General features: G+C 43.2%; 3 protein-coding genes across 11 annotated transcripts in view; 2 read left to right on the top strand and 1 right to left on the bottom strand.

Annotated features, from left to right (window-relative positions):
• The window catches only part of RPS6KB1 (ribosomal protein S6 kinase B1), a 35,719-nt gene extending 28,984 nt beyond the window's left edge, over positions 1–6,735 (top strand). For 2 of the 4 annotated variants that reach the window (XM_084823339.1, XM_084823340.1), the window contains exon 15: positions 1,269–6,735. In XM_084823339.1, coding sequence (XP_084679465.1) covers positions 1,269–1,506 — 238 coding nt within the window. In that variant the 3' untranslated portion in view covers positions 1,507–6,735. The other 2 variants (XM_084823342.1, XM_084823341.1) reach the window with 2 other exon arrangements.
• The window catches only part of LOC146334899 (uncharacterized), a 112,716-nt gene continuing 87,524 nt past the window's right edge, over positions 41–25,232 (top strand). Inside the window, exons 1-2 of the mRNA XM_084823321.1 lie at positions 41–89; positions 10,522–17,457. The gene's annotated coding sequence lies outside the window, so the exon portion shown is untranslated. The remainder of the gene's footprint in view (positions 90–10,521; positions 17,458–25,232) is intronic.
• The window catches only part of RNFT1 (ring finger protein, transmembrane 1), a 25,540-nt gene continuing 3,956 nt past the window's right edge, over positions 3,649–25,232 (bottom strand). For 3 of the 6 annotated variants that reach the window (XM_084823347.1, XM_084823348.1, XM_084823349.1), the window contains 8 exons: positions 24,390–24,823; positions 21,110–21,186; positions 18,518–18,618; positions 15,926–16,079; positions 13,372–13,530; positions 12,333–12,398; positions 10,594–10,695; positions 3,649–7,978 (listed from right to left, as the gene is read on the bottom strand). In XM_084823347.1, coding sequence (XP_084679473.1) covers positions 7,844–7,978; positions 10,594–10,695; positions 12,333–12,398; positions 13,372–13,530; positions 15,926–16,079; positions 18,518–18,618; positions 21,110–21,186; positions 24,390–24,823 — 1,228 coding nt within the window. In that variant the 3' untranslated portion in view covers positions 3,649–7,843. The other 3 variants (XM_084823343.1, XM_084823345.1, XM_084823346.1) reach the window with 1 other exon arrangement.

A 25,232-nucleotide genomic window follows, 5' to 3' on the forward strand; every position in this document is an offset into this window, starting at 1 on the left:
AGTTGGAAAGGGAGCAAAATTCAGGTAGTCCAGCCTCCTGCTCAAAGGCAACAAGGTCCACCCTCCAGTTCCCTAGTTGATCAACCAATGTAAGTCCAGGCCATGGCGTCCTGACCTATCGTACAGGGTTATTTTAAGGATTACAGAGGCCTTCTCTTGCATATACAGCAGAATGCAGCGTGTGCAGAGTAACGGAATGGACTATACCACTGCAGACTTCAGATGAGGGGTTGGGTGCTGTTCTTGAAGAGTCCAAGGTTCTAGCCCAGCTTGCTTCCTGCGGGCTGGCTTTCTCCTTGGAAGGAGCTTTTCTTTCTTTTTTTAACATAGGGGATCATTCAGAAACGCACTCTTTCCCCACACACAGGCTGTAGTGGTATAGTCCCATTCTGTCACCTTGAAATTCTACCACTTCATTCTGCTGCAGGTGTAGACCAGAACTGAAGAAGGTGTTTTCAACATTCTAAAGCACTTTGTAAACTCCAGGTGGTGTGATTTCCCGAAAATTGTTTCACGTACAGGCCCAGTTCAGAGGTAACAGCAAATTATGGTTTTCCGCCATGTGAATGAGCTGTGGCAAGCCTCAAATTCACGCATTCACCCCTCCCCTCTTTCATGGCTGTGAGGAGGAAATTTGCTTCCAATTTAAAGCAAGCCACAGTTCCCTGTGGCGTCTGAACTCGGAGAACTATGGTTTCTTTAAACTATGGTTAGCGAGAACAAGCCAGGATCTAAAACCTCTAGTTTAAACAAACTACAGTTCCCTGAATGTGGAAATTGCAAGAACTGAGGTATGTTTAAAACCAGAAATGGATGCGCGCGCGCTCTCTCTCCTCTGCTGTGCAAAAGAGGAGGAAGGGGTGGTATACGACCCCAAGGCTTGCCACAGTTCATTCATGGAATGGGAACGCACAAGTTCTCAATATTTTGAAACCGGGCCACTATCTCATGCGTTACTCCTGTGAGGGATGGTTAACCTGAGTTTACTAATGGGAAACTGAGGCTGGAAGTGACTTACCTGAGGCCACTCAAGGAGCTTGTGGTTGACCAGAGTTTGACCTTGTTCAAGTCCCAGTGCTCTATTCACTATACCCCACTGATTGAATATACTGTGGGCTTCTGTTGATAGGAGTTAGTTCAAAAGGCAGAATCAGGTACCAGAAATTAAACCTGTCAAATGAGATGCTTCTACTTTTTTCAGTTCAGAAGGTGGCGGCTCTGTGCTTTTATCCAAAACCTGTTTAATGGGCACTTCTTGTCTTTTAAAGCCCTGTAAAGTTCTCTCCTGGGGACTTCTGGGGACGAGGTAGCTCCTCCGGCGTGGCAAACGCTCAGGCGCCCGTGGAGTACCCAATGGAGATGGGCGGGATAGAACATATGGACGTGTCGGTCTGCGGAGAAGCCTCGGCTCCGCTTCCGATCCGGCAGCCAAACACCGGGCCATACAAAAAGCAAGCCTTCCCCATGATTTCCAAGCGGCCGGAGCACTTGCGCATGAATCTATGACAAAATCAATGGCAGTCATTTCCCACAAAAACTACTTGGGCGGCAAACAGAACGCAAGGATGGCCCTCCGCGGGGGCAGCTCCCTCCCATCACGCCGAAATATGAGGGCTCTCGAGGCTTTTTTTTCTCAGTGACGGTATCAAAGTCGGTCACTGCACAGAATAATGGACTGGAAAAGAAGAGCAAAAACCACGGATCCCCCCCCCCATCCCCTCCTCTCTCCTTGGAATCAATGGTGCATAAAGCGAGGACCTGAGCAAATGGTATTGTATAGCTCCTAAAGCGCAGTGCAGCGTCCTTTCTGCTCTATCCAAGATTTTTCAGGGCAGTCGCTTGAAGCTGACAGTATTGAGGGTAGGATGTTGCTTCCTCACCATTCTGTCGAAGGGTTAGCCCTCTGGCTGTTGCACCTGAGGATTAATTCGCATGCAAACTTATTCGGATGGCTTCCTGCGGTGGTGCAACATTGGAGGTCGAAGACAAGCTCCAACCATTGGTGTTCCACGTGCAAAAACTAAATGATTCTTTTTTTAAAGAAAATATAAATATATATATTTTTCAAATAGGTTTTTTTTTCTTCCTTTTTTCAAGTTGGCTCATAATGGAACGTATCCCAGACTTGGAAAATATAGAATTATTGGTTTGATGCAGCAAAAAAAGAAAAGAAAAAAAGACTCAAATTTGTTTGTCCTCCTAGTGAAATAATGTTTTTGTAAAAAAATAAATAAATCACTGTTAATTATGTTACTGGGATTGGGGTGGGTGACAGTTCACCCTGCCTATCTGTTTCAACACCTCTTGCTATAAGAAGTGGATCAGATCGAGAGGTTGTCTGTGCTAAAACCTTGGCTGATGTGGGAGCCATGTGCTCCCATCCAGCGCCTCTGATGTTCACATGGAGTTCCATGCAAGCAGAGTCTCTTCCTGCTAGTACAGAGCTATATGAATGCATCAGAGTCCTCTGGAGCCTTGGTTGTTGCCATGGGCTTATAGTGCTGTCCTGCATTTTCATCATTCTCAGCAGAAACCTGCTGGTAAAAGCGTTCTATAATTTCTCTCAAGACACCGGAACATGTTCAGATTGTTAAGCCATCAAAAAAAGGGGTAACAATAAACGTATCAAAAGGGTCGCAACCAGGTGTAGCGATCAGATTGCTACAGCAGACTGTTATCAATTTTTATTTTTTAATTTAAAATTATGCTGGTCTTGCAGCTAAGTGGTAATGCTTGGAAGAGATGGTTTTATTCCATCTTTGCTCTATTACTCGTTTCCTTGATGAATAACAGTAACTGTCTTTTCCTGTGCTGGAGCAATCCATCTGCTGATTGTATTGAAAACAAAACACAAAACAAAGTATTAAGATGGCCTTCAATGAATGTCTTCCAGAGAACTTTTGCAACTTAATTTTAGGAAACGTTCAAAAGGGTTTACTATTTATGTTTTCTGCGATTGTTATTGAAGAAACAAAAAATCTGTACAAATGACTTTACAGGTACAAAGAATTAAATAAAGGTATCTTTACCTTAACTTAAAATCCTTCCTGCCTTAAAGAAAGCATTTCCATGGACATAGCTGGTGAAAGGGTTAATGACGGTCTGCAGAGCTTTATGCTGGTATAGTGTGTGCGTGAGCGAGAGTGTGTGTGGGCATTTGCACGATTGTGCCATGGTGTACAAGTCTTCCTGCTTGTTACACGTGGCGTACTTCTGTCTGTGCAAACTCTGCTCCTTAGGAGTGAACTTTTGTTGCTTCTTGATTTTGATTCTCGAGCCATAGGATCCAAGCCATAACTCTTACATTGTTCTTTTATTTGAATCCAGTCAGAGGCTCCACCTTCCACAAGGTAGCATTGAGTGAAATATTTCTGATAAGCTCAGTGGGTTGGATGCTGTTTTAGATCCCTGGTATCTGTGGTTTCCACCTAGCCTCCAATTGCACCGCCTTCACCACATCCTGTGCTGTTCCAGAGGGGTTATCCTATCCCCAGCGGTGTTGTTTTCTGGTAGAAAGGAGGCTGCAATGAGATGAGGTGGGAACTAGGAGTGGAACACCATCTACAGTTGCCTGAATTTAACCCATAGAATTGCCTACATGTAGCTTCCCCTGTTTCTCTCCCAACTCCCATTTTTTGAAGTCACAAGTTTCAGTGGGATAGTCCAGCAAAAAGAGTGGGACTGGATGGCAATTTTGAAAAGTCGCATTGATTTTAGTGGGGCTTTGGGTGTGAGGGGGCACATTGGATTTGCTTTCTTGTGTGCCAGTCATGCCATTCCAGTAATGTATGTCTGAATCATCTGGGAGAGGTGAACCATATCTGTACCACCTACCCAAAATGAGCCCCTTCTCTTCCCCTCTTTCCCAGTGTGATATTACCCATGTGACACAGATATAGCAATATAACTGGATCAGTGTAGGATCTCGCTGTGGGAACAGTCGGCACTGTGCTCCAAAGCAAGGTCGAACCAGGCCTGAGATTCAGCGTTTTTTATGTAGCGGAAGTGCGGACATGTGTGCACAGTGTAATGTGTGGTGTGGGAGCCCATAAACGAAAGCCTTGTCGCGATTCCTCCACATGCGCGCGCGCACACGCTCTTTTGAGGGGGAATATGTGCACAAGGTTGGGGCAGATTAAATGCGGAGCATCATTCATTGTGTGTGGATGTAAATTGGGGTGCTTGGCTGTTCTGCTGGCACCATGCGATGACTATTGCCTCCTGGGTAATGTGCCACCTGGCAGTGGTTAGATTGTGCCCCGTATGTGGTACTGGCTGTGGAGAACTCCTTGGGGCTGACTTTTTCCACTGTTTTTTACAGCGAAAACCTTGTTGAGTTCACTTGAAACCATTCTGTCTCTAGAGCAGCCTCCCCCAACCTGGTGCTGTCCAGTTGTGTTGGACAACGACTTCCATAATTCCCAGCCAGCAGGGTGGATGCTGGTGGTTGTTGTCCATCACACCTGGAAAGGCACCAGATTGGAGAAGGCCGCTCAAGACAGGAGACTCAGCAGAATATCCGCCTGCCCTGGTATCATGATATGCAATGAAACTGAAGCTGTTGTTTGCTCAGTCTGTCTAGAGGTAGTCTCATTCTGAGGTGTGGTACTGACTGGAGTTTTCTTCTGACTGCAAAAGTGAGAAATCATTCAGGCACAATTCCCTTGAGATGGGTAATATCCTAGCCCCACTGAAATTGGATTAGGTGTCATACAAGAGTCCAAACTTTTCAGTGAGACTTGTTGGGGAGTCCTGTTTGATTCCCCCCCTTCCCTAAAAGGGGATACAGGCTGAACTCTCTGATGGGGATTTTGCATCTGCTTCGTCCACTTTGATCATTTCACTAGAAGTAAACTTCGTGTGTCATTTCCATCTTTTAACTGTGAAAACTTTTTTGGAATTGTGACTTAAGAAGCAAGCACACACTATGCAATATGGTTTACCCTGTATTTATTTGTATAAAAATAAATATCCAAACCTTGATTCTCCCCAACTTGTATATAGCTGTTAGTGTTAACTAATAGGGAATGTACAACTTCAGAAAGAATGGTAGCATATGAAATGCAGTGGCTATCGGAGAACTTAAGTGCTTTCTTTAAAAAAATGTCTTAAATTTTCATTAGGGTATACTAATTAAGATTTATTTTGTATAAGCTGTGCTTTTTTAATTATCTTGGGATTTTGCTATAATTTGATTTTTATAGATTTTTGTACCATTATATTAAAAATAATAACTGGGATTGATACCTGCTGAGGCTAACTACATGTTTTAAGTATTAAATCTTGATAACTTGAACCATGTTTTATTTCCACTAGATCCATGGTATTGAAAGCAGTGCTAATTGTATGCTGCAGTTCACATTGAAATATAAGGAAATGAATAGGTCAGCTGGGTGAAGAGCCCTCCCTGCCTGTGAGATACATGGGGGGAGGCAAGGGGAGAGATGTTAAAATTAGGAATATTACCATTCCTTGTAGAATATGTGATGTACTTGCTCTCACTGTGATACATTTTAGTAAGCTGTGGGAATTTGTGGTGGGATCCTTCTCTGGCTTCAGGTGCCAGCTGACCTTAGATTGCATTGGATTGTTAAGGCCCATTAATCCCCCCTGTGTTCTAACACAGCTGATGGGTGAGGAAGTCCATGTCTACAGTGTTGTCTCGTGCGCCAGTTCTGTGCCAGGCTCATGAGAGACTCACCTGCATCCGGCTAGTGCTCTTGTTTTTTGTCTTGTTTTTGCAGTTCTGAGCATCTTCAATTTCATAGAAGTATAGCTAGTGGCAGTAGGCGAGGATTTATATGGCATGTAGTGAGGAACAGGGATTATTATTCTTTTAATGCTAGAGTGGGTAATTACACTAAGGCTGTGTTCGTGCCCTCACTTGGCCAATAATCCACAATGCATGCTGAACTGGGCTTGCATGGTGTATCCCTGCCCCCATCATGTATAAGACCCCATGGGTGCTCTGGCCTCTAGGCCCAATTTATGTGTTGCACCTGTATGTCACTGGGGGTGAGAGAGGGAAGGATCCTTGTCCAGGTTTGTGAGTTCCTTATTCCAGATAATCCAAGACTGCAATATAGGAATATCAGAAGGTGAAACAACTGTTTTACACTTGGAAAAACCCATCAGCTGCCACATTATTATCCTGTCCTCTATGGCAATAGAGTACAAGTCCATCAAACACCATTCATCTGCAAGCATCCACTTACTAAGGGCAATCCTCTCAAAGCCCTGTCGATATGAATGGAGGCTGGAGGGCTGTAGCAGGGTGGGAGTGGTCATTGGTAATCTCAAAGCCAGCACAGTACATGTTCTATTTAGCATACATCATGGGGTGTGAGCAGCTACTCCTAAGCTTTTGGAAGAGGGGCAAAAGAGGAATGCAGGTTTCATTATATCTGTTTTGAACAGTGCAAGTAGCTTGAGAAATTAAGATTTCTGCACCAGTCTGTCTGATTCTTTGAGGAAGGAAACTGGGTGGAAGAGAGCTGGATACAGGGTGTGTGTGGTGGCTTTCATCTATATGTTTTACGAAAGCGTTCTTTCTGCCAGACTTTAGCTGGCTGTGTAACCATCTGTAAAGAATCAGACTCTACAGCTGCCTTACTAGGAATGGTATTAGGGTAAACACCCTTCCTGCATTTCGTTCTGTACTACTTACTGTAATGAAATATACTTGATTTCAAAACAAATGGATGTAAATAGCAATTAAATGCAACTTTGAACAAATGTATGAATAGTGATTCTGTTTGTTGCTCATCCTTGAAACTCAACTTGCCGTCCTTTTTGAAGTACTTAACTGATCTTACAAAACTTACAAAAGTAGACTTAAATGTGGAATTCAAAAATATGCTTGCTTTACACCACCCTTTATCAACCTGGTGTCCTCCAGATGTTTTGGACTACATCTCAGGATTCCTGCCCATTGCTGGCTTGGGCTGATGGAAGTTTGGAACATCTGGAGGGCCCCAGATTGGGGAAAGGTGCCATAAGACATTACCACCCTTGACTATGTTGAGAACTAAGTTCATGCTATAGGCAATTTCACCGTTGCTATGTTCAAAAATGTATAAATACAGAAAGGGTAATCAGATATTCCAGACCAATAGATTCAAACAGTATTTATTTTCACCATCTGTATGGTATATACTACAGTTTTTTTTCCCCCTTAGTATCACTAAAATAGATCTCTCCCCCTTTAGTAAAATCTAGCTGCTTATGACAAAATATAGTACTCAATACTTTGCTTTTTAAAAATCCAGGCTTACAAAAGTAGAAAAAAAATCTGTGTTCACATAATTGAAGTACAGATTTGTGGAACTTGAGAGCCAAAATCATTCTATATTTTTTGCTGTATGAAGTCTAATTAATGCAATGGCATCCAGGAAGCAGCTTCTCCCTTAAATGGCCAAACCCTGCAAGGTAAGCAGCTGGTTCAGAATCTAAAGTTTGCACTTCAGCATTTCAGCTGCGATACTCAAGGTAGCTTGGTAACAGGCCTGAGCCTTGTGTGAAATACTGAATGGAGGCTGTTGCTACTGGATGTGCATCACCGTCAAACGATAATTTCTCTAGATTATTTATACCCAACCAGCATCCGAAGGGTGAATTCCATATGGAAACTGACCAAAAGCTTGCTATGGAAAAGTTTAACTGCTGTTTTGTGTCTGAATGGACTCAAGTGTTGTAGCAATTGAAAGAATGGTGTAGACTTAAAGCCCTGAGTGGATATCCCTTCTGTTCCCCCACCCATTCCCACCCTACAATCTTACTCCCTTAAACTGTAGGCCCACCATTCAAATGAGGTTACACTGTGAAGCACGTTGTCGACAGGGTTTTAATAGACCTGTAGTTGGGCAGAAGTTGCCCCGTCTTTCCACTTGTTGATGTGGTCGGTGATGATCGTTCTGCAGAGTGGACACGTTTTCTCTCTGTTGAACCACAGGGCTATGCACTCTTCACAAAATATGTGCTGCAACAAGAAGGACTGTACTGGTTACAAGAGTGCACAAACTTGTGTTGAGCAGCTTAAATCTCTTTACTGATAACTGGCGTAAGACAGTGGTTTGCAAGCTCCCTGCCTTTAAGGAGCCTTTTCCACAGATCTATCGGCCTAGAAACCTGGGTGTTGCAGAGGATTCTGGCGTAAACCAGCCAGATCTGTCTGGGTTTGCCACTACCTCACACAAAACAGGGCAGCCTAACATGCCCTCATGGGATGGTGCACTGTGAACAAAAAGCAGCAGTGGTGGATATTGGCATATGGTTTTTCAAACAATCTTGTCTGCCATTACTGGTCTTCTCACTCAAGAACTCTTGAGTAAAGCTTCCCAGGAACCCCCAAATTCTCAAACGTCTGAAAAAATCATGGGTGTAGGACAGGTGTAAGGAACCTCAAACCTGAGGTCCCAATCCAGCCCTCCGCCATTCTCCAGATGGCCTCATCTCCTTCCTCACAAACACTAATCATTTGGTGGCTTCCCAGCTTTTGTGCAGGTTTTCTTCCATTCTAAAAGACCAAAACGCCTCTCTCAAGGCTCAGTTATTGGCAGGAAGAGCTTGAAGCGAAAGTAGGCAAGTCTCGCTTGCATTTGTTGTATTTTTGGCCCCACCCATCAGTGGAACATGGCCCCCAAGAGCTTCTCTGAAATTGAATTCAGCCCATGGGCTGAAAGAGGTTCAGCACCCTTGGCGTAGGAGTAGAATTGTACAAGGAAATAAATACGCAACAGGTCCACTTCAGACCTTCACTGGAAAACCAGCACAGGACAAGGGGAGCAACTGTGCTTGTTTCCAGAAATCCTTGAAGTCTCAGAGGGAAGGAGGCAGCATACCTAAATTTGGAAGGTGCTTGGGACCTAGTCCAATTCCGTGCGATCTGGTTTCTCAACTCCGCTATGCTAATTGGATCCAAAGAGCTTCTTAGGGCACCTTTAAAGCAAGCCTTCCCCACCGTGATGCCTGCCACATGTTTTGGAAGACAACTCCCAGCTTTCCTGACCATTGGCTGGGGCTGAAGGGGACTGAAGTCCAGAGCAGGCAGAGGGGACCAGGCTGGGGAAGGCCATTCAGTGTTGTTGCCCCTACCCCCTTTGAAGGTGTGCAAATAATTATGTCATTCTTTAGATTCTGGCCACTGATAAATCAGACCTCCTACTTATGTTAATCACACTAAAAAGCAAAATTCAAATCATAGTGACGGGGTGCTTACAAATAAGTGGACTATATGGCCATCGGTGCCTCCCCCTTGCAATCTCTAGACCACGAGTGGGCAAACCTCAGGCTTGTGGGATCTTTGTGTCCTGGAATCCCAGAGTCTGCCAACAACAGCCACACACAAACTGGTGGCTCAAAGGGCAGAGTCACTTGCTGCACCAAGGAGCCACAGACAGGGCCAACCTGCATGTGCAAGTGTACGCTGAAGTTACTGCAGATCAGCCTTCCCAAACTTTGCGCCCTCTAGATGTTGGCTGGGAATTATGGGAGTTGTAGTTCCAACACAGGATGGGGAAAACTGATCTGCAAATCAAGGATTCTAATACAAAACTCTAAAACTGGCTGGCGACGCAGTACAAAAACCACTAGTTAATACTCCTCTGTCACATGTGAAGAACACCGTGGCTGGGAAAAGCGATTTAGCACAAGGCCCACCGCAGCAGAGAGTCTTTTAAAGAAAACGCCAAATGCTGCAATTTTACACTGCTGCTAAAATGACTGCTGATCTACAAATCTCACAGATCAACCAGTAGATCCTTGTTTACTATGTGACCACCCTTGCTTAATAAAACGAGAAGAGCCCTGCTGGATCAGACCAGGGTCCACCTAGTCCAGCATTCTGTTCACACAGTGGCCAGCCAGCTGCCCACGAGAGCATGAGTGCAACAGCATCCTCCCGCCCATGTTCCCCAGCAACTGGGATACATAGGCCTACTGCCTCTGATACTGGAGGTAGCATAGAGCCATCAGGACAAGTAGCCATGAATAGCCTTCTCCATGAATTTATCCAGTCCCCTTTTAAAGCCATCCAAATGGGTGGCCATCGCTACATCTTGTGGAAGTGAATTCTGTAGTTTAGCAATGTGCTGTGTCCTTCCTTTTCTCTGTGTCTCCCTCTCCACATTCTCCACACCATGCATAATTTTGTATGCCTCTATCATGTCTCCCCTTCTACGGCTCTGCATTTACAGACCGCTGAAACGGAGGAAGATAAATTGAGAATGTTGTTAATACAGGGTTATGCCAATCAAGGGATGCAATTCCTTCCCCTCTCAAACAGGATGACTTTTAAAATGCAGGCTCCCCAAGGCTTGGGCACTACTAAGAGTGCTGTGACTGCTGAAAGTCAGGATTAGAGTATCTCTGAGTCTCATTAAGAGACTGGAGATGCAGAGATGTTGAAGTTGTTTCACTTGCTTTAGAAGTGCCATTAAAATAAAATGCCCTATGATGAATGCCTGCACACAAAACACGAAGCACTCTAACTTCATATGTCCATTTGTTACTCAATGGCGGTAGCACAACTGCCCTACGCGCAGCTTTCAAACGCCAAATGTCTTTCTGAGCTGGTGGAAGATGACGGAGAGTTACCTGGCAGATGAGAAGAACGGGCTTCTGGAATTCGGCTTGGCAGATGGAGCAAATGTCATCCACTTCAGAACACTGCCTCTTGTTGGCCGTCACTCCATAGTTCTGCAAAGTGGCAGGAGGGAAAGAAAGGTAAGGGAGAGGCTGAGTAGCTGTAGAGAGAATGATGCAGTTCAGTTATGGCAAAGTTTAGGCTTTTGGAAACGTAAGAATTCCAAGGGAGGGGTGGCACAGGATATCAGTGGATCCTGGGAGGATACATATTCAATCCTTACTGCCCTAAGAGGGCTGTTGTGTTATCATAATATTGCAAATATAGCGGCTTGACTAAGGCCGTCTGGCTTGGGACAGAGGTGAGGTTTGACCCACAGATTTCCTAGTTCACAGCTTGCACTAAGTCCCTTAGCCATTATGCTACAGCAGCACTCAAATTACAGATCAATTTTCTAATTGGGAGGAGGAACAGGGCTGCCTGGTCTTCGCCCAAGTGATGACACCTATCCCTTTAAAATAGGTGTTGAGCCTCAGGCCTACACAAGCTAAATCTGGCCCAGCAAAGGTCCCAAGGTGGCCTCACCCCCTTCCTCAGGCCACTGCCAATCGTTTGGAGATTCAGGGGCCAGCCTATGCATGTGTAGACAGAAATGTCCTACAAGTCCCAGCATTCCCCAGCCAGCATGGCTGGCTGGCGAATGCAGGACTTTTTTCTGTCTAAACTTGCATAGGATTGTGCCTTCACTGGCTTTTGTGTGGTCTTTTCCCAATTCTAAAAGGTTGAAATGCCTCTCCTGAGGTTTAGTAATGCAGTACGAGCTTGAAGCTAAAATAGCCTAGTATTTTGTCACTCCCACTTTTGCCTTTGGCTGTGCTCGCCACTGGAATGTGCCCCCCGCCCAAGCTTTTCCAAAATTGACTTTGGCCCTTGGGCTGAAAGCAGCTTGACCCCAGTGCTTCAGAAGCTCTGAGGCACTGAGTGGATGTAGCTGCTGCACTTCCCATCTCACCTTTCCTTATTGCAAGTACTTTGTTTACTGCAAGGAGTCCCCCATTCAGATCAGCGCGAGACGTTGGGAACTGCCTTATACCAGGTGAGACTGTCCACAGCCTAGTATTGCCTCCTCTGATGGGCGGCAGCAGCTTTCCAGAGTGTCTCTGGCAGAGAGTCAGGTCTTTCCCTTCGCCTGCTACCTGGGATCCTTTTTTCATTGCTTTGCAGCCTCCACCAAAATGAATGGAACAGTCTCTGTGGGCACAAAGCTCCTAGTATGCACCTGAAGGCACACCGGGCAATTTGCCAGCACATTTCTAGGCTTTCCTCTGCAACTGTGAGGACTGGATTCATTCGATTTCTGAAAAGCTGGGGATCTGAGGCAACCCACCTCTCCATTCAGTACAAGATCATGAGCTCATAGCTGAGGAATACATACACCCTGCTGTGTGAGTACTTCACGGGATCAGAAGGCTACTATACGAGTAACAGCACTGTTTGCCAAGGAATACAGCGAATCCCATAATCTCTGAGTGGCTGTAGCACAGAGCTACTGGGTACAAATTGGCTCATATCAACATCAAGTCATCAACAGCTCTTCTGGGTATTCTGCTTGGCGTAAACTGGATTACTTTCTGAAGTTGCAAATTCACACGAAGACTATGGCAGTTTCAGGCAGTTTTCATCCATTCAGGGGGAAAACATGTCTAGTTCACTGTGTCATTTCTGTTTATAAGAAGATAAGAATACTCACTGGTCGTGTATAAAATACCCGCAAGACCTGTCTGAAGTTTTTCAGATGTCCAAAAAAGCTCAAAAGCTGAAAAACAAAGATTTGTTTATTTATTTATTTATTTCTATACTGCCCAATAGCCGAAGATGAGGGGAAATAACAGTGTAATTTTTTTTATTTCCAAAAGTAACCTTAGCATTTAACAGTAAAGGCACTTTTAAAGATGTCTAAAGTTCTTAGGCAAATAAAAAACAAGGTTAGTGACACTGCTCCATGAGTAAAACATCCAAAATCTAGAGGAGGGAAATCCAAAATCCACAGTTGGGTAGACCCTTTATCAAGACCAACAAAAATGCCACAAAAAGTTGTGTGCTCTTTCGAGTTCTTCAGAACTCTTCACCAAGCTAAGTGGCATAAGAGAAAGGAGATGGAGGAAGATACAGAAGAGTTTAAAAGGTTAGGCCACTTCTTGTGGTCATGAGATCTGCCAGATAGGCTCAGTTACAAAATAGTAATAAAACAGTGACTGCAGATGGAATGAGTCACCAGTAGGTATTGCAGGTATCAGATAACACCTAGCATTCTGGGGCAAGTGGCTGAGCCCCATTTCTGAAAACAAAGTTCTACCTCTTGCCCTGGCTGAGACACACAGGTCCCTGAGCAGGCAGAGGGCAGGAATAAAGATAAAACATTACAGTCTTTATATAAGTAAAGCTGGAGATCCTTGTAGCTCCATTTCTGTTGCCACTCACCATCTGAGTTCACTGTTAGAAAGAATGATAAAGAATGTAAGGTTCTTATGCCTATGCAATTAAAATTAGGGAAGTTAAGCAGATGTCTTGCCAATCCCAATGCATGTCTCTAGTTACTCAAGAAGAAGGAAGGAGCAGAGAGGCCTGAAACAGAGAGGATTCTGAAAAGATGAGGCGTGCGCATGCGTGCACACACACACACACACACACACACGAGGGCTATGGGGTGTTGTTGTGTTTCAGTCTATGCCTCTTCTGTTACCACACAGCTTTCAGTACAATAGGTTCGGAAGGAAATCGGTGCTTACCTTTAGGATAAGGTAGAGCAAAGCCAGCAATATTCCAAGACTCCATCCTAGCATACTGTCCCGCTCCCTCAAGCCAACAAAGTATCGGAACCAAACGGGTACAGGGACAACCTTACGGTAATACTGGCAGAGTTCTTCTAACAGCATATACCAGTAACCCTGCGGAAGACAAAAAAAGAACGGAATTTGGGGGAATGTTCATACATTTCAGTAGATGTCTAAACTTATCCAAGATCCAAAATTCAAGTTCAGAAACAATATAGGATCCAATCCTTCTTGGACTGTATCTTTTTAGAATGTGGGGGGTGGGGGAAGTCACATGTGTGAATGTTCCCCCATAGTAAAAACAAATTATGTCCCCTGTAACCAGAAAGGCACCGTGTAAGTGAAATGGCTAAGCTAGAGACCTTCTGCCTAACATAAGCAGAAGCGTTTTTTTTTGGAGACATAGGACTGTTCAAAGCTGATCTTCCATCTATAATCTGAACTGGTATAATCCAGTCATGACTGTATGATGCAATTTCTGAACATATAGCGCTCATCCGGGATACAATCTCAGCAAATGGGAATTGTTCCAGAGAAGGCCCATTCCTGTCAATGGGGTATGCATAGGAAACACTAGTGGACATTGGCCTCTTCCGTTGTCCAACTTTGTTTGTAGGAGCAACAAAATTGTGCAGTATATGAAGGGTTTTTTTTATAGCTCACATTTTGTTAGATATAACGCTGGCTAGAGCTATGAGTTTTACAGCTATCGAAGCCAATGAAGAGGTAGACCCAATTTTTTGCAATTCAAAATAATTTCTTCACATGTATATGAACAGGTCTTATGGGTTTGCTTTTCAAGTCTCTGTCTCTCTCTAATACAGAAGCAATGCCAAGAATCTCTACCTGGCAAAGCTTTCAGACACTTTTTCACTAGATCAATAATTCGGATCTCTGCTGATCTGGCAGGATTTTCATTTATTCACCTCTAAAAAGATAACACTTAATGATTTATTTTTGTTCAGCTGCCCCTGTCTGAAAGCAAAGCAGATTTTATGCAGTCATTAAAACCTTCTCCTCTCGCCTAAATTGTTTAAGCCAGATGAAATACTTGCCGTTCTTCAGTCATACTTCAAAGTGTTATGAGGAGTCAGCATTAATGTTGAATTGTCATTACATTATCAGATATCTTCCACTGCTAATTACTAAAGGCATTTAACAGTGCATATTTATTTCTAAAGCATAAAACATAGCTTTTGGTCTGTGGCAGTTTAAGAACACTTCAGCCAATGCAAGTTGCCATTAATTATGAAGAAAGGTATTTGCCTCTCTCACTTCAGTGCTCTTATTCTCATGCTACAAAAACAGGCAAGCAAAGGGGGAACATGACATGTCTATCCAATTATGCATGATGTAGAGAAAGTGGATATAGAGAAGTTTTTCTGCCTCTTATAATTCTAGAACCCAGTGGGGTCATCCTGTGAAGCTGAGTGCTGGGAGATTCAAGACAGACAAAAGGAAGGACTTCTTCCCACACCACATAGCTAAACTGTGGAATTTGCTACCGCAAGATGTCATGATGGCCACTAACTTAGATGGGCTTAAATGAGAATAGTCAAATTCATGAAGGAGAAGGCTATCAATGGCTACTAGTCATAATGGCTATATACTATACCACCAAGATCAGTGGCACCTCTGGGGAGGGGGGGAAGTGGGAGAGGACTATCGCCTCATGTCCTGCTTGTGGGCTTCTCGCTGGCCACTGTGGGAAGTGGGATGCTGGCCTGATCCAGCAGGGTTCTTCTTAAATTCTTAACTAGGACGAAGCCAAACCATCTTAATCCTAGGCTTCTATGTGACTGTTCATAGCCACCATTTCCCTACCGCTGCTGTGGCCCCTTTTCATTACTACTTGAATGATCCTGGCCAATCAGGGATCACACACTAGATGTGATGACACTACATAGCCAATCAGTTTTGGCTGTGTAATGATGGATCTTATTGAGAGTAAGTGTAAAGCTTCCTACACTGGTCACATGGGCAATCCTTGGCAATCAAAGATCACTGACAAACAGTCAAACTTTAGCATCAACCCCTGAAAAGTTGCAGGGGGAAGGGCGACATTTTTCTGAAACTGACAAATGCCCTCCCTTTCAGCTCACCCCTACTGATTACTGACACTCATGTTCGTCTGATGAGAACGAACCCTTTCCCAGGAATTATTATTATTTATTACATTTCTATACCACCCGATAGCCAAGGCTCTCCCAGCAGTTTACAAAGATTAAAAATAATAAAATTCAGTGTAAGAGTTTAAAACCATTTACATAAAACGCACAAATAAACAGTATACATGAAGACAACATATATCTAAAAACAACGAGCAATTGTTGCTCGATGGTAACTCAGAAATAACACTGAGTTATCTCTGAATTGCCAGAGATAAGAGCTTCTCTCCCCCATTTGACAAAGCAGCACCACAATTTGCAATTAAGTACATTGTTGTGTAACAACTGCCTGCTTCTAACTCATATTAAATATTAAAATATTTAAGAACGAATTCTCTTACCTTGGACTTTAAAGACATGATAAAAGAAGGCAGGAGGAGAATGATGCATTTGAAGCTCATGAAGAGGAACTTCAGAATGAAGTCTGTGATTCCCACGATCCAAAGTACCTCCCAGAAGTTCATAAAATCCATGGAAGGACTTAAGAGGATCAGGCTTAAAACAACAAAACACATCAGAAGTTTAAGATGGTGTTTTTCCATTTTGAAGATTACCACGCTATCACTATTCCTTGTAATACTGATTCAGGTTTTCCCGTGCTCATACAAATGTAGGGTAAACCACAGCACCCATACACAAGAGGAAAGTATCGGCAGGTTTGCAGCGGTATGAATAAAACCCTATGGTGGGGGAAAAGCCCCAAACAGCTAAAAGATAATTCAATGGCATGAAATGTTGACAGACTGGAAGGCGGAAAAAATTGATAACTGGGTGAGTGGTCGAGGAGGAGAGAGGAAGAGACACGGAAATAAGGTTAGACAGAACCATCTCATTGTCTGGATAGGTCACATTCAGTTTACATTGAGAAACTATTTCAAACTGTCCCCAGCTATTTTAATGCAGTGGGGATTGGGCAAAAACATGTCCACTCCACCCAGAAAAAAACCCCAAATGGAGAAAAAAAAACGTTGGTGGCAATCCTGAACAGAAGCACTCTGTACTGCAACATCTGGATGCAGTGCCCTTCTTGTTTCATTTAAAATAGTTACAGCAGAATATTTTAGTGGCACATTTCAAGCAGAACACAAAAGCCTATCACTGTTTTATTCTCTCCATTAGCAGGTAGAGGTATTCCATCAAATAGAAGAATTCCTTGTGCATTAAAACTTCTGAATCTATAAGTTCTGCCATGAAACCCTTCTTCCACAGTTTCACTCATTTCCTGTATTTGTCATCTATCTGTGAGTCCTAAAAGACCCGATCCCTGCTTCTCTGGCTCATTCCATCTGGCCTGATAAGGTGAGGGTCCTACTTCACTGACTGATTTCAATTAAAAAGGTTGCTGCCTCTGCTGTTATTTTTGCTGCTGTTTAGACATTTTTTTCTCCTCTGTTTGGCCTTAGTATGCATTATTATTCAGAGTAGATGCACTAAAATTTATCTGGCCTACAATAGGTGAGGGCAGGGGGTAACTGCCATCATTCAATGGCCTAAGAAATTATTACTGCCCCTAGCACCCTTAATCTGCTCTTGCAACTACCCTCCCATGTTCTCAAGGAATTGTCTCGGTCAGATTTTCTTGTGGGAGTTCAGAGTAGCAAGAGAAAAAACAAGCAGAGTGTGCTTTTAACTCTTGCTTGACTAGTTCTTCAACATGGCCTTTCAAGGCCGGGCTAATTAAATATTCATTTTGCCCAAGGAAGTTAACGAACATAAAAAGAGCCCTCCTGGAATGGACCATCTGGTCCAGTGTCCTGCTTCCAAACGTGGACACTGAGATGCCCCGAGGAAGCCCAGGCCTGGTGCCTATGTTGTGATCTTTTCTGCGCCAGGTGAAGACTTCTCTATTCTCCCAAGCTTTTTAATCCTCCAGGTATTTTTTTAAAAAGCGTTAGTGTTTTTTTTAAGATCTTTGCACTGCTGCTGGCTTTTACTTTGGTTTTCATTCCAATTTTATTCTGTTTTAAGCGTGTTAATGTGCTTATGTTTTATTATGTTGTATTTTATGGTTTTATGTCTGTTTGTGAACCACACAGAGAGCTTTGGCTATTGGGCAGTACAGAAAAGCAATAAATAAATAAGGGTGCAATCCTATGTCCCCTAGACAGCATCTGGGGGACATAGGATATTTTGGTTTCTGGCTTCTGTGGTCGGAATCAGGGCTCTGACCTCAGAGCTCAGAAACCACGTTCCCTGCCACTCCCTCTATAACCAGTGCAGTTCTCTCCGCAATGGCTACGTCTCCACGCTCAGGAATGGAATGCAGAGATGACAAAAAGAGGGCATTCCCACGGGTGGGGAGGGGACTGCAGAAGCTGCTTTACACAGCTTCCCATGCACATACCTCCCCGTTCCTGAAGCCGCACCTAGACCAGTGAAATTGCCCATCTAGGGAAAATGCAGGGCGGCTGGAGCACGGAGGCAAGGATCACCTCTATGCTCCGGCCCCCTAGTGTTATACTCAGCAGCCTCTGACTTTGGAGGCTGCCAACTATCAGGACAGGATTGTGCCCTAAATAGGACATCCTCCCCCTTTTGCTTGATCCCTCAGTAACAGGTTCTACTTAGCTATCATAACTAGCAACCTTTGACAAACCTATCCTTCCCCCACAAATTTCTCTAGCTCCCTTTTAAAGCCCGCTGGGGGCTATCCGCACATCTTTGGGAAATGAATTCTAGAAGTGTATCATGCGTTAAGAAATATATTCTTCATCCTGAATTTCCTGCTAGTCAATTTCACTGGATGATCTTGAGTCCTAGGACTGAGGAAGAATAATTGCTGCTTTCCACTTTCTCTGCTCCATCTATACTCTTCTAAACATTTGATTGTGTTGTCCCATAGTTGTGAGGGTTTCTTTTCTAAATCTAAAAAGCCTCCAACTAAAGAATGGAGTTCTATCCATATTGGTAACGAACCTGCACTAAAAAATTACCTGTAGTGAAGCGACTGAGAGTAGAAGGTATAATATAGGAGGAGAGATGACCCCGTTAGGAAAACCAGTAACCAAGCACACTGCAATTTGGAATATCGTTCCTGCAAGAAAAAAGAATTTAAGAAGGCAGTGTTAACTTGGTAGCGTAACGTTGCTTGGTTTTCCAGTTACAAAGACAAGATGCAAGATTACTACTATTTTGCTCTTAATTTTGGAAAATGAACTACTTAAATGGACTGTTGAGCTCAAACAGAAGTCCTTGGACTTCTAAGTGAGTTTTTAGAGGGTAAAACTCCCTCCCCTCCCCTCACCACCATAATTAGTTAGAATGCAGTCTTTATCTAAGGGTGCAATCCTATGCATGTTTAGACAGAAAAAACTCCAACTCACAGCATGTCCTAGCCAGCAGTAGCTGGGACATGCTGGGAGTTGTAGGACTTTTTCGCAGGATTGCACCCTAACTTAGAAACAAACAACTGACACATTATGGTCAGGATATGGTCCTACCAATTTTTTTTAACAGGTTGCAAGAAAAGAGAGAAGAGATCCCACACTTTACTGTTACAGTTGTCTTTGGGATTTCATGCATGATATGGAAACATACATATCTGAACATAAATGCTATGCCTGAGCATATGAGCTGCGTTAACTATGAAACCCTGAGTGCTAATTGGCCACAACTTTATTATGGAGCTGACTAACCCCCACCTTGCCCAGCCCGGGGACCACTGTGTGGAGAGCAGCTCACCCCCAAATCACCCTGAGGTAAGTTACAAGCGAAGTTTAAGAGGAAACATTGAGGAACTTTGATCCTTAAGAACACCTCTAAAGATGTGGTTTTCCTTATATTCAAACCACCCCACCCCCCATCACTGTAATCAAGGAATAAACTTTCAATAACAATTTTATGGGTTATTAGGACACATTATATATAGATTGCACATTATTTATATGTTCCCTTTCTACTAAGTTGTAACAGGTATGGCTTATAACCCTATGAAAACAATGGCAATAAAACATAAGGGGAGAAAAATAAAGCCACATAAGATACAAATAGCAGCAGGGCAAGAGGGAAATCCTATATACTAGTAGCAAACTCATTGGACATGTTCAGACGTCACAATAAGCCAGAATTTTAAAGAATGCTCATGCACACTGCTTGATCACTCCAGCTTCGCTCCTCCTGCCAGCGAGGCTCGCTGAACAAGCCAAGGGATTCTCTGTTCATGGTTTGTTTAGCATGACATCCAAATCAGGTTCTCTGGCTTGTTGCTTTCCCAGCAAGCCAGAATCTTAGGCTAAGAAGAAACCCTAGCATAAGACTCCGGCTTATTTATTTATTAACATTTATATACCACCTTATTTGCTAAAAAGTCCTCAAGGCGGACTACAACAAGCTAAAACAGTAAAACCCGAATACAATTTAAACAATTAAAAACAGTAAAACATTAAAACTACATAATTTAAAAGGTTAAAGTAAAAAAAATGTTGTGTCTTCATGCCCTTTGTAAAGGCCAAGAGAGCAGGGCTAACTGTAGTTCTCGAATGACCACTTTCCACAGTTTGGGAGCAATGCTGGAGAAAGCCCTGTTGTGCATGCCGAACAAATGGGCCTCTGCGGGTCAGGGTGCCCTCCAAAGGCCTCTTTCTTGCAGATCTTAATAACTAGGCAGGTTCATAATAAGAAAGGCGGTCTCTTAGAAAGCCGGGTCCTACGCCATTTAGGGCTTTAAAGGTTAAAACCAACACCTCAAATTGAGCCTGGAAAGCAACTGGCCACCAGTGCAGTCTTGAAGGACAGGTGTAATATGGGCCTGATCCTGTGCACTGGTTGTTAGGAGAGGAACAAGCCCAAGATCCTCCTTCAGATGTCACAATAAACAAACCATCAGCATTGAGCCCCTGGCATGCTTAGCCACTCCTGATGGCAGGAGGAGCCAAGCGGGAATGAGAGGGCAGCTTATCGACTGGATTCTTACTGAAGAATTCTGGCTTACCGCGATGGCCAAATGCAGCCGTTCTCCGAGTGTGGGTCCTAATGTAGCCAAAATCCTAATCTGGCATGAGTCCTAATGTTGCCAAAACCACAAGAGGGAGGTGTTGGCAGGCTTGGGGAAGCCCCAAGGTCTGAAGAAGTGGAAAACAATCTTTAGGAAAAAAACAAAAAAAAAGGTGGTGGTGGGGGGAAGAGCCTCAAAACTAACTCAGTGAGGACTGAACATGCTCACTGGCCATAGAGCATAGGGGTCTGTGACAACCACAAATAATCATTTGGCTACTGAACCAACATTTGTGAAGCCGTGAACATTAGTTTAAAATAAAACGGTGGTCAGTCTGTGTTTACTTTTAAACCTTGCAAAATGTTAATCTAGGAAGTCCCATGTCAATATTTAGAAAATTAACGGGGGGTGGGAGTGGTGGTGGTTGTATTTTAGCAGAGACACATGTTTTTTAAAAAAATCCTGTGCCACATCTCCTAGTATAACAAAAACTAACACCGTGCTCCACATTTCTGTCAAGAATGTATTGATCTCCTGGGTGAAATTAAGCTTTAAAAATACTTACAACCTCGCTGGAGAGGTCAATACTTACTCTTAGGAAAACCTGATTTACAATGCTTTTGTTTGCATACATAAAAGTTGTTAGCAGCCCAATTCCCAGAGAAATGCCTATTAGGAAAAAAGGGTCAATTATAAAAGCAAAAAAGAAAAAAGAACAAAAAATGCATTGAACTGAGGTTTTTTAAAAGTGGCAAATCAAAAGGGGATTACATGCAGTAATACTAATAATGTGTCTTGTAATTGTTTAGACAATGGAACAAAAGTAACCAGCCACTATATACTCAGGGGTGCTATTTTACAGCATCATTGTGACTATACCCTACACAAATAATCAGATTAGTGAGAATCCCAATTAATATTTAAATAATAAAGAGCATGTTTCTAGCTCTCATTGGTGAAGGGGGAGGTTTAAACATGTTAAGGTAGTATCTGCTAAAGACTGAGATTTGGGATGTTTGCAGCATTGTTCTCTCCATCCTTAGTGTCTTGTCTCCCCTATTTCCTGCCCACAAATATTCCATCTTATTTTTCCCCCTGCTGTTGCACTACTATGCAATTAGGACACAGTACAAAATGCTGGATGGGTGGCAGAAGTTGAAACAGACCATTTAATGTGTTGGGGAGAGTTTGTGTCTAAAATAAATCAAGCTGGAATGATTAGATCAAACTAACATCACTTTTATAATTGTTTAAAATTTGGTAACCCAGCAGGATTAGTTCTGCAGTCTCATAATTTGACCTCCAGATCTGTCATATCCATTGGTATCAGGCTTCTAAACAGTTGCTCCTCTGGCTGCCTATAGTGAATAAAAATGACCAGATGAACAGGCAGGAAGACTGTGTCAATTCAAGAGAGTCAGTTCTCTAATTTCTGTCTTAGGGCACAATCCATGCTGACTGGGGAATGCTGGGATTTGTAAGACTTTTTTTCTGTCTAAGCATGCATACTATTGCACCCTTAGGTGGTCTAACAGCACAATGCTATGCATGTTTATTTAGAAAAAAAAGTCCCACTACGTCCAACGATCTAGGATGGCATCCTATATGCCACAAGCAATTAACACTGCACTTTTAACTGTTTTGTTGCTGCATATTTACTAAGCCTTTAATCCTGTGTGATCAGTCCTGGAGGACGAAGGGGTGAATAAAATAAAAAATTAAATTAAATTAAAAAATTATCCTACTTGAAGGGAATTTGCAGATTTTGACATTGCAAGTTTTTTTAAAAATTGTTTTGCAGTAGGCCAAGGTCCCTGTGTATGTGATAACAAAAGAACAAACTGAAAATGCTAAGGTGTGTGTTAGCATTTTCGCCAGTGGAGGAATTTAAGCAGAGCAGGGGAAAGAGAAGGGATGGCACCAAGGGAACTGGAAACCAAAAAAAAGCAGGGAGACAAGGCCTCAAGATGATGCTGGGGACAGAAAAGCAAAACATACAAAGATACCTACAACTATGAACACAAGCATATGGAGAGCTAGTATGGTGTAATGGTTAGTGTTGGACTGGGACTGGGGAATTTTCCTCCGTCATCGGCCTTTTAACAATCACTACTGTGTCACATTTAACCTTGTTAATGTGAGAGCCAGTGCAGCGTAGTGGTTAGAGTGCTGGACTGGGAGTCGGGAGATCCGGGTTCTAGTCCTCACTCAGCCATGAAGCTCACTGGGTAACTTTGGGCCAGTCAGTGACTCTCAGCCTAGCCTACCTCAGAGGGTTGTTGTGAGGATAAAATGAAGAGAAGGACGACAGTCATGTATGCCGCCTTGGGCTCCTTGGAAGAAAGGAGTGATATAAATCTAACGATTACATAAAAATAAATAAATATGATCAAAGGTTGACAATTTTTGGCTGACCTTGATAGCCAAGCCAAGAAATGTAGTTGGCAAGCCCCTCCTCTTGCTTGTTTGGTTAGAAATGTGGAAGCTTGCATATGATCTTAAAACAAAACTTCATAGACAAATATATCAGTTGTTAAGACCACATAGTAGTGAGAGGTACAAGCTCAGAGTAACCAGTGCTGCCTTCATTGCGACCAAGTAGCCTGACGCACAATGGTCACTCATATTAAGACAGCATCACACCAGTAGGTATCTTTGTATATGTTGTCAATTGAACAAGTATTTGACAATATATTTTTAGGATTTATATCTGCAGTTTTAGCATGAAATTGTTTCACTGAGGTTCTTCTGGTTTGAATTCTCTATATAACAAGTTCATTTGTGTGTGTGGTTTGTTTGATGGTTTTCCAATTATGGATGCTATCCAGAAATTGATATTAAGATATGTATAGTCTTGTTATCTTTTTTTCAGCATCCCTAAAGTCAGCAGCACAACAAAACAGATTGGGCAATTGTGACTTTCAATGAACTTTTCAGTTTCCAGCACCATTTTGAGGCTCTGCCTCCCCACCAGTTTTGGGCTTTGTAATTTCAACGCAGACAGAGCTGGAAGGAAACTAAATTTGACAGTCTTGGGTGAGGGTTAATGAGACTTGATGGTGGAATGCTTTGGCAAAAAAAAAAACGGGGGGGCAGCTTCATTTGGGACCGTACTAACCATAATTTCCAAGATTTGGAAGCAATGGTTTTGTTCTGTTCTCAAGTCTAGGTACCACAGTTAAAGAAAGATGTCAGAAGCTGGAAATTATTCAGAGGAGAACGATGAGGATAGAGGGTCTAACAAGGCAAATCTTAAGCGGGCACTCTAAAGGAACGTATTTGTTTAGCCCAGTAAAAAGGATATGGAAGAATAAGCTGCCAATTTTCATTTTAAAACCCACCACAAAGGAGAGGGGAAAATAATTGCTCATCTCACTTACTGTGGATAGAACAAGAAGCAACAGGTTTTACTTCAGGCTTGCATTTATGTCTCAGTTCCATGGAGCACATGAACGTGGCACTGTGGTCAACCATCAGCCACATGAAAATTTCAGCTTTTATTTTATTTTTAAGGTAAGTTTCTAGTACTTATGATTGCTGAGATACATTTGAAAGCACACGGGCAATGCCCGGTGAAATCTCAGACGCCAGAAAGAAGGTTTCGAGTGACAGGGAGCAAAAGTGAAGTATACCCCGTACCACACCTTGAGGAACCAGAATTATGTAATCTAGTAAAACAAGATGCAAATCCATTATATTTGCATAATTTATACAGGTCATATAATTTAGCTTAGTTTCACACCAGATTTTGTTTGTTTTTGGTATTTTTCAAATCCCTGGCCTTGCGGTCCAGAGCTGAAATAGATCTGACCTGTTGCTTCTCTTTAATCACAATAAATAGTTTCCAGAGCCCACAATATTGTGTACTCTACCAGTTACGTGCTGCATGAGAAGTTTGATGGACAGAATCAGGATGTAAGGGAGACTCTTGTGCAGCCACTGGAGGAGATATCGGAGCTCCGAGAGAGAGCTGCTGCTTTGTTCCTCCAGATCTGAGCCACCATCCTGGGGCCCTCTTGCTTCGCTGTGGGAGTGGGTGTGTGAGCGACCCTGAGTTCCCGGCCGTGGCAGCTGCTGCCTGGACTCAGGATTTTCCCCAGTCTCTCCCAGAGCAGAGCTTAGCTGGATGCAAACATCCCCTCCGTGTTGGCAAGATCCTTCCCCAGGCAACCTTGCTGCATGAGCGCACCGGGAGGAGGTGCCATTGCTGTTTCCTGGCGCACTGTGGCGATTATTGGAGTTAGGCTGCATGGCATTGAGTTGAAAGCGATCTGTTCCAAATTCCTGGATTTTGGCGTGATGATCCCTAAAAAGAAGGAACAAATTTTAAAAGGAGAGTATCAGTGTGGGTAGGGCATGAAAGGTATTTATTCTAACACCTTGGAAGCATACCATGTGCTTGGCAATATCTCTGTGCTACTGTGGGATACTGGAGTGCCCCTCTTGCCAATTACCTCCTGAAAGACAGTCTTAAAGGGCTGTCTTAAACCAAATCTGGCCACTGGTCCATTTTGGCTCAGTATTGCCCACCCTGATCAGCAGTAGCTCACCAGGGTCCCTGGCAGAGGTCTTTCCAACCTTCCTGAGATCCTATTATTCATTTAAGAGATTTTTTTTAAAAAACCAACTTTCTGGGTGCACTGCCCTCACAAGGCGGCTCACAATACTACAAAACCATCAGCATACCATTACAATTAAAGAGATATGCATCAGTA

Source organism: Heloderma suspectum, chromosome 16 (assembly GCF_057233095.1).
Source record: "Heloderma suspectum isolate Gila_16-S chromosome 16, 16-S_ref, whole genome shotgun sequence".
In the NCBI taxonomy this organism is placed as follows: Eukaryota; Metazoa; Chordata; class Lepidosauria; order Squamata; family Helodermatidae; genus Heloderma; species Heloderma suspectum.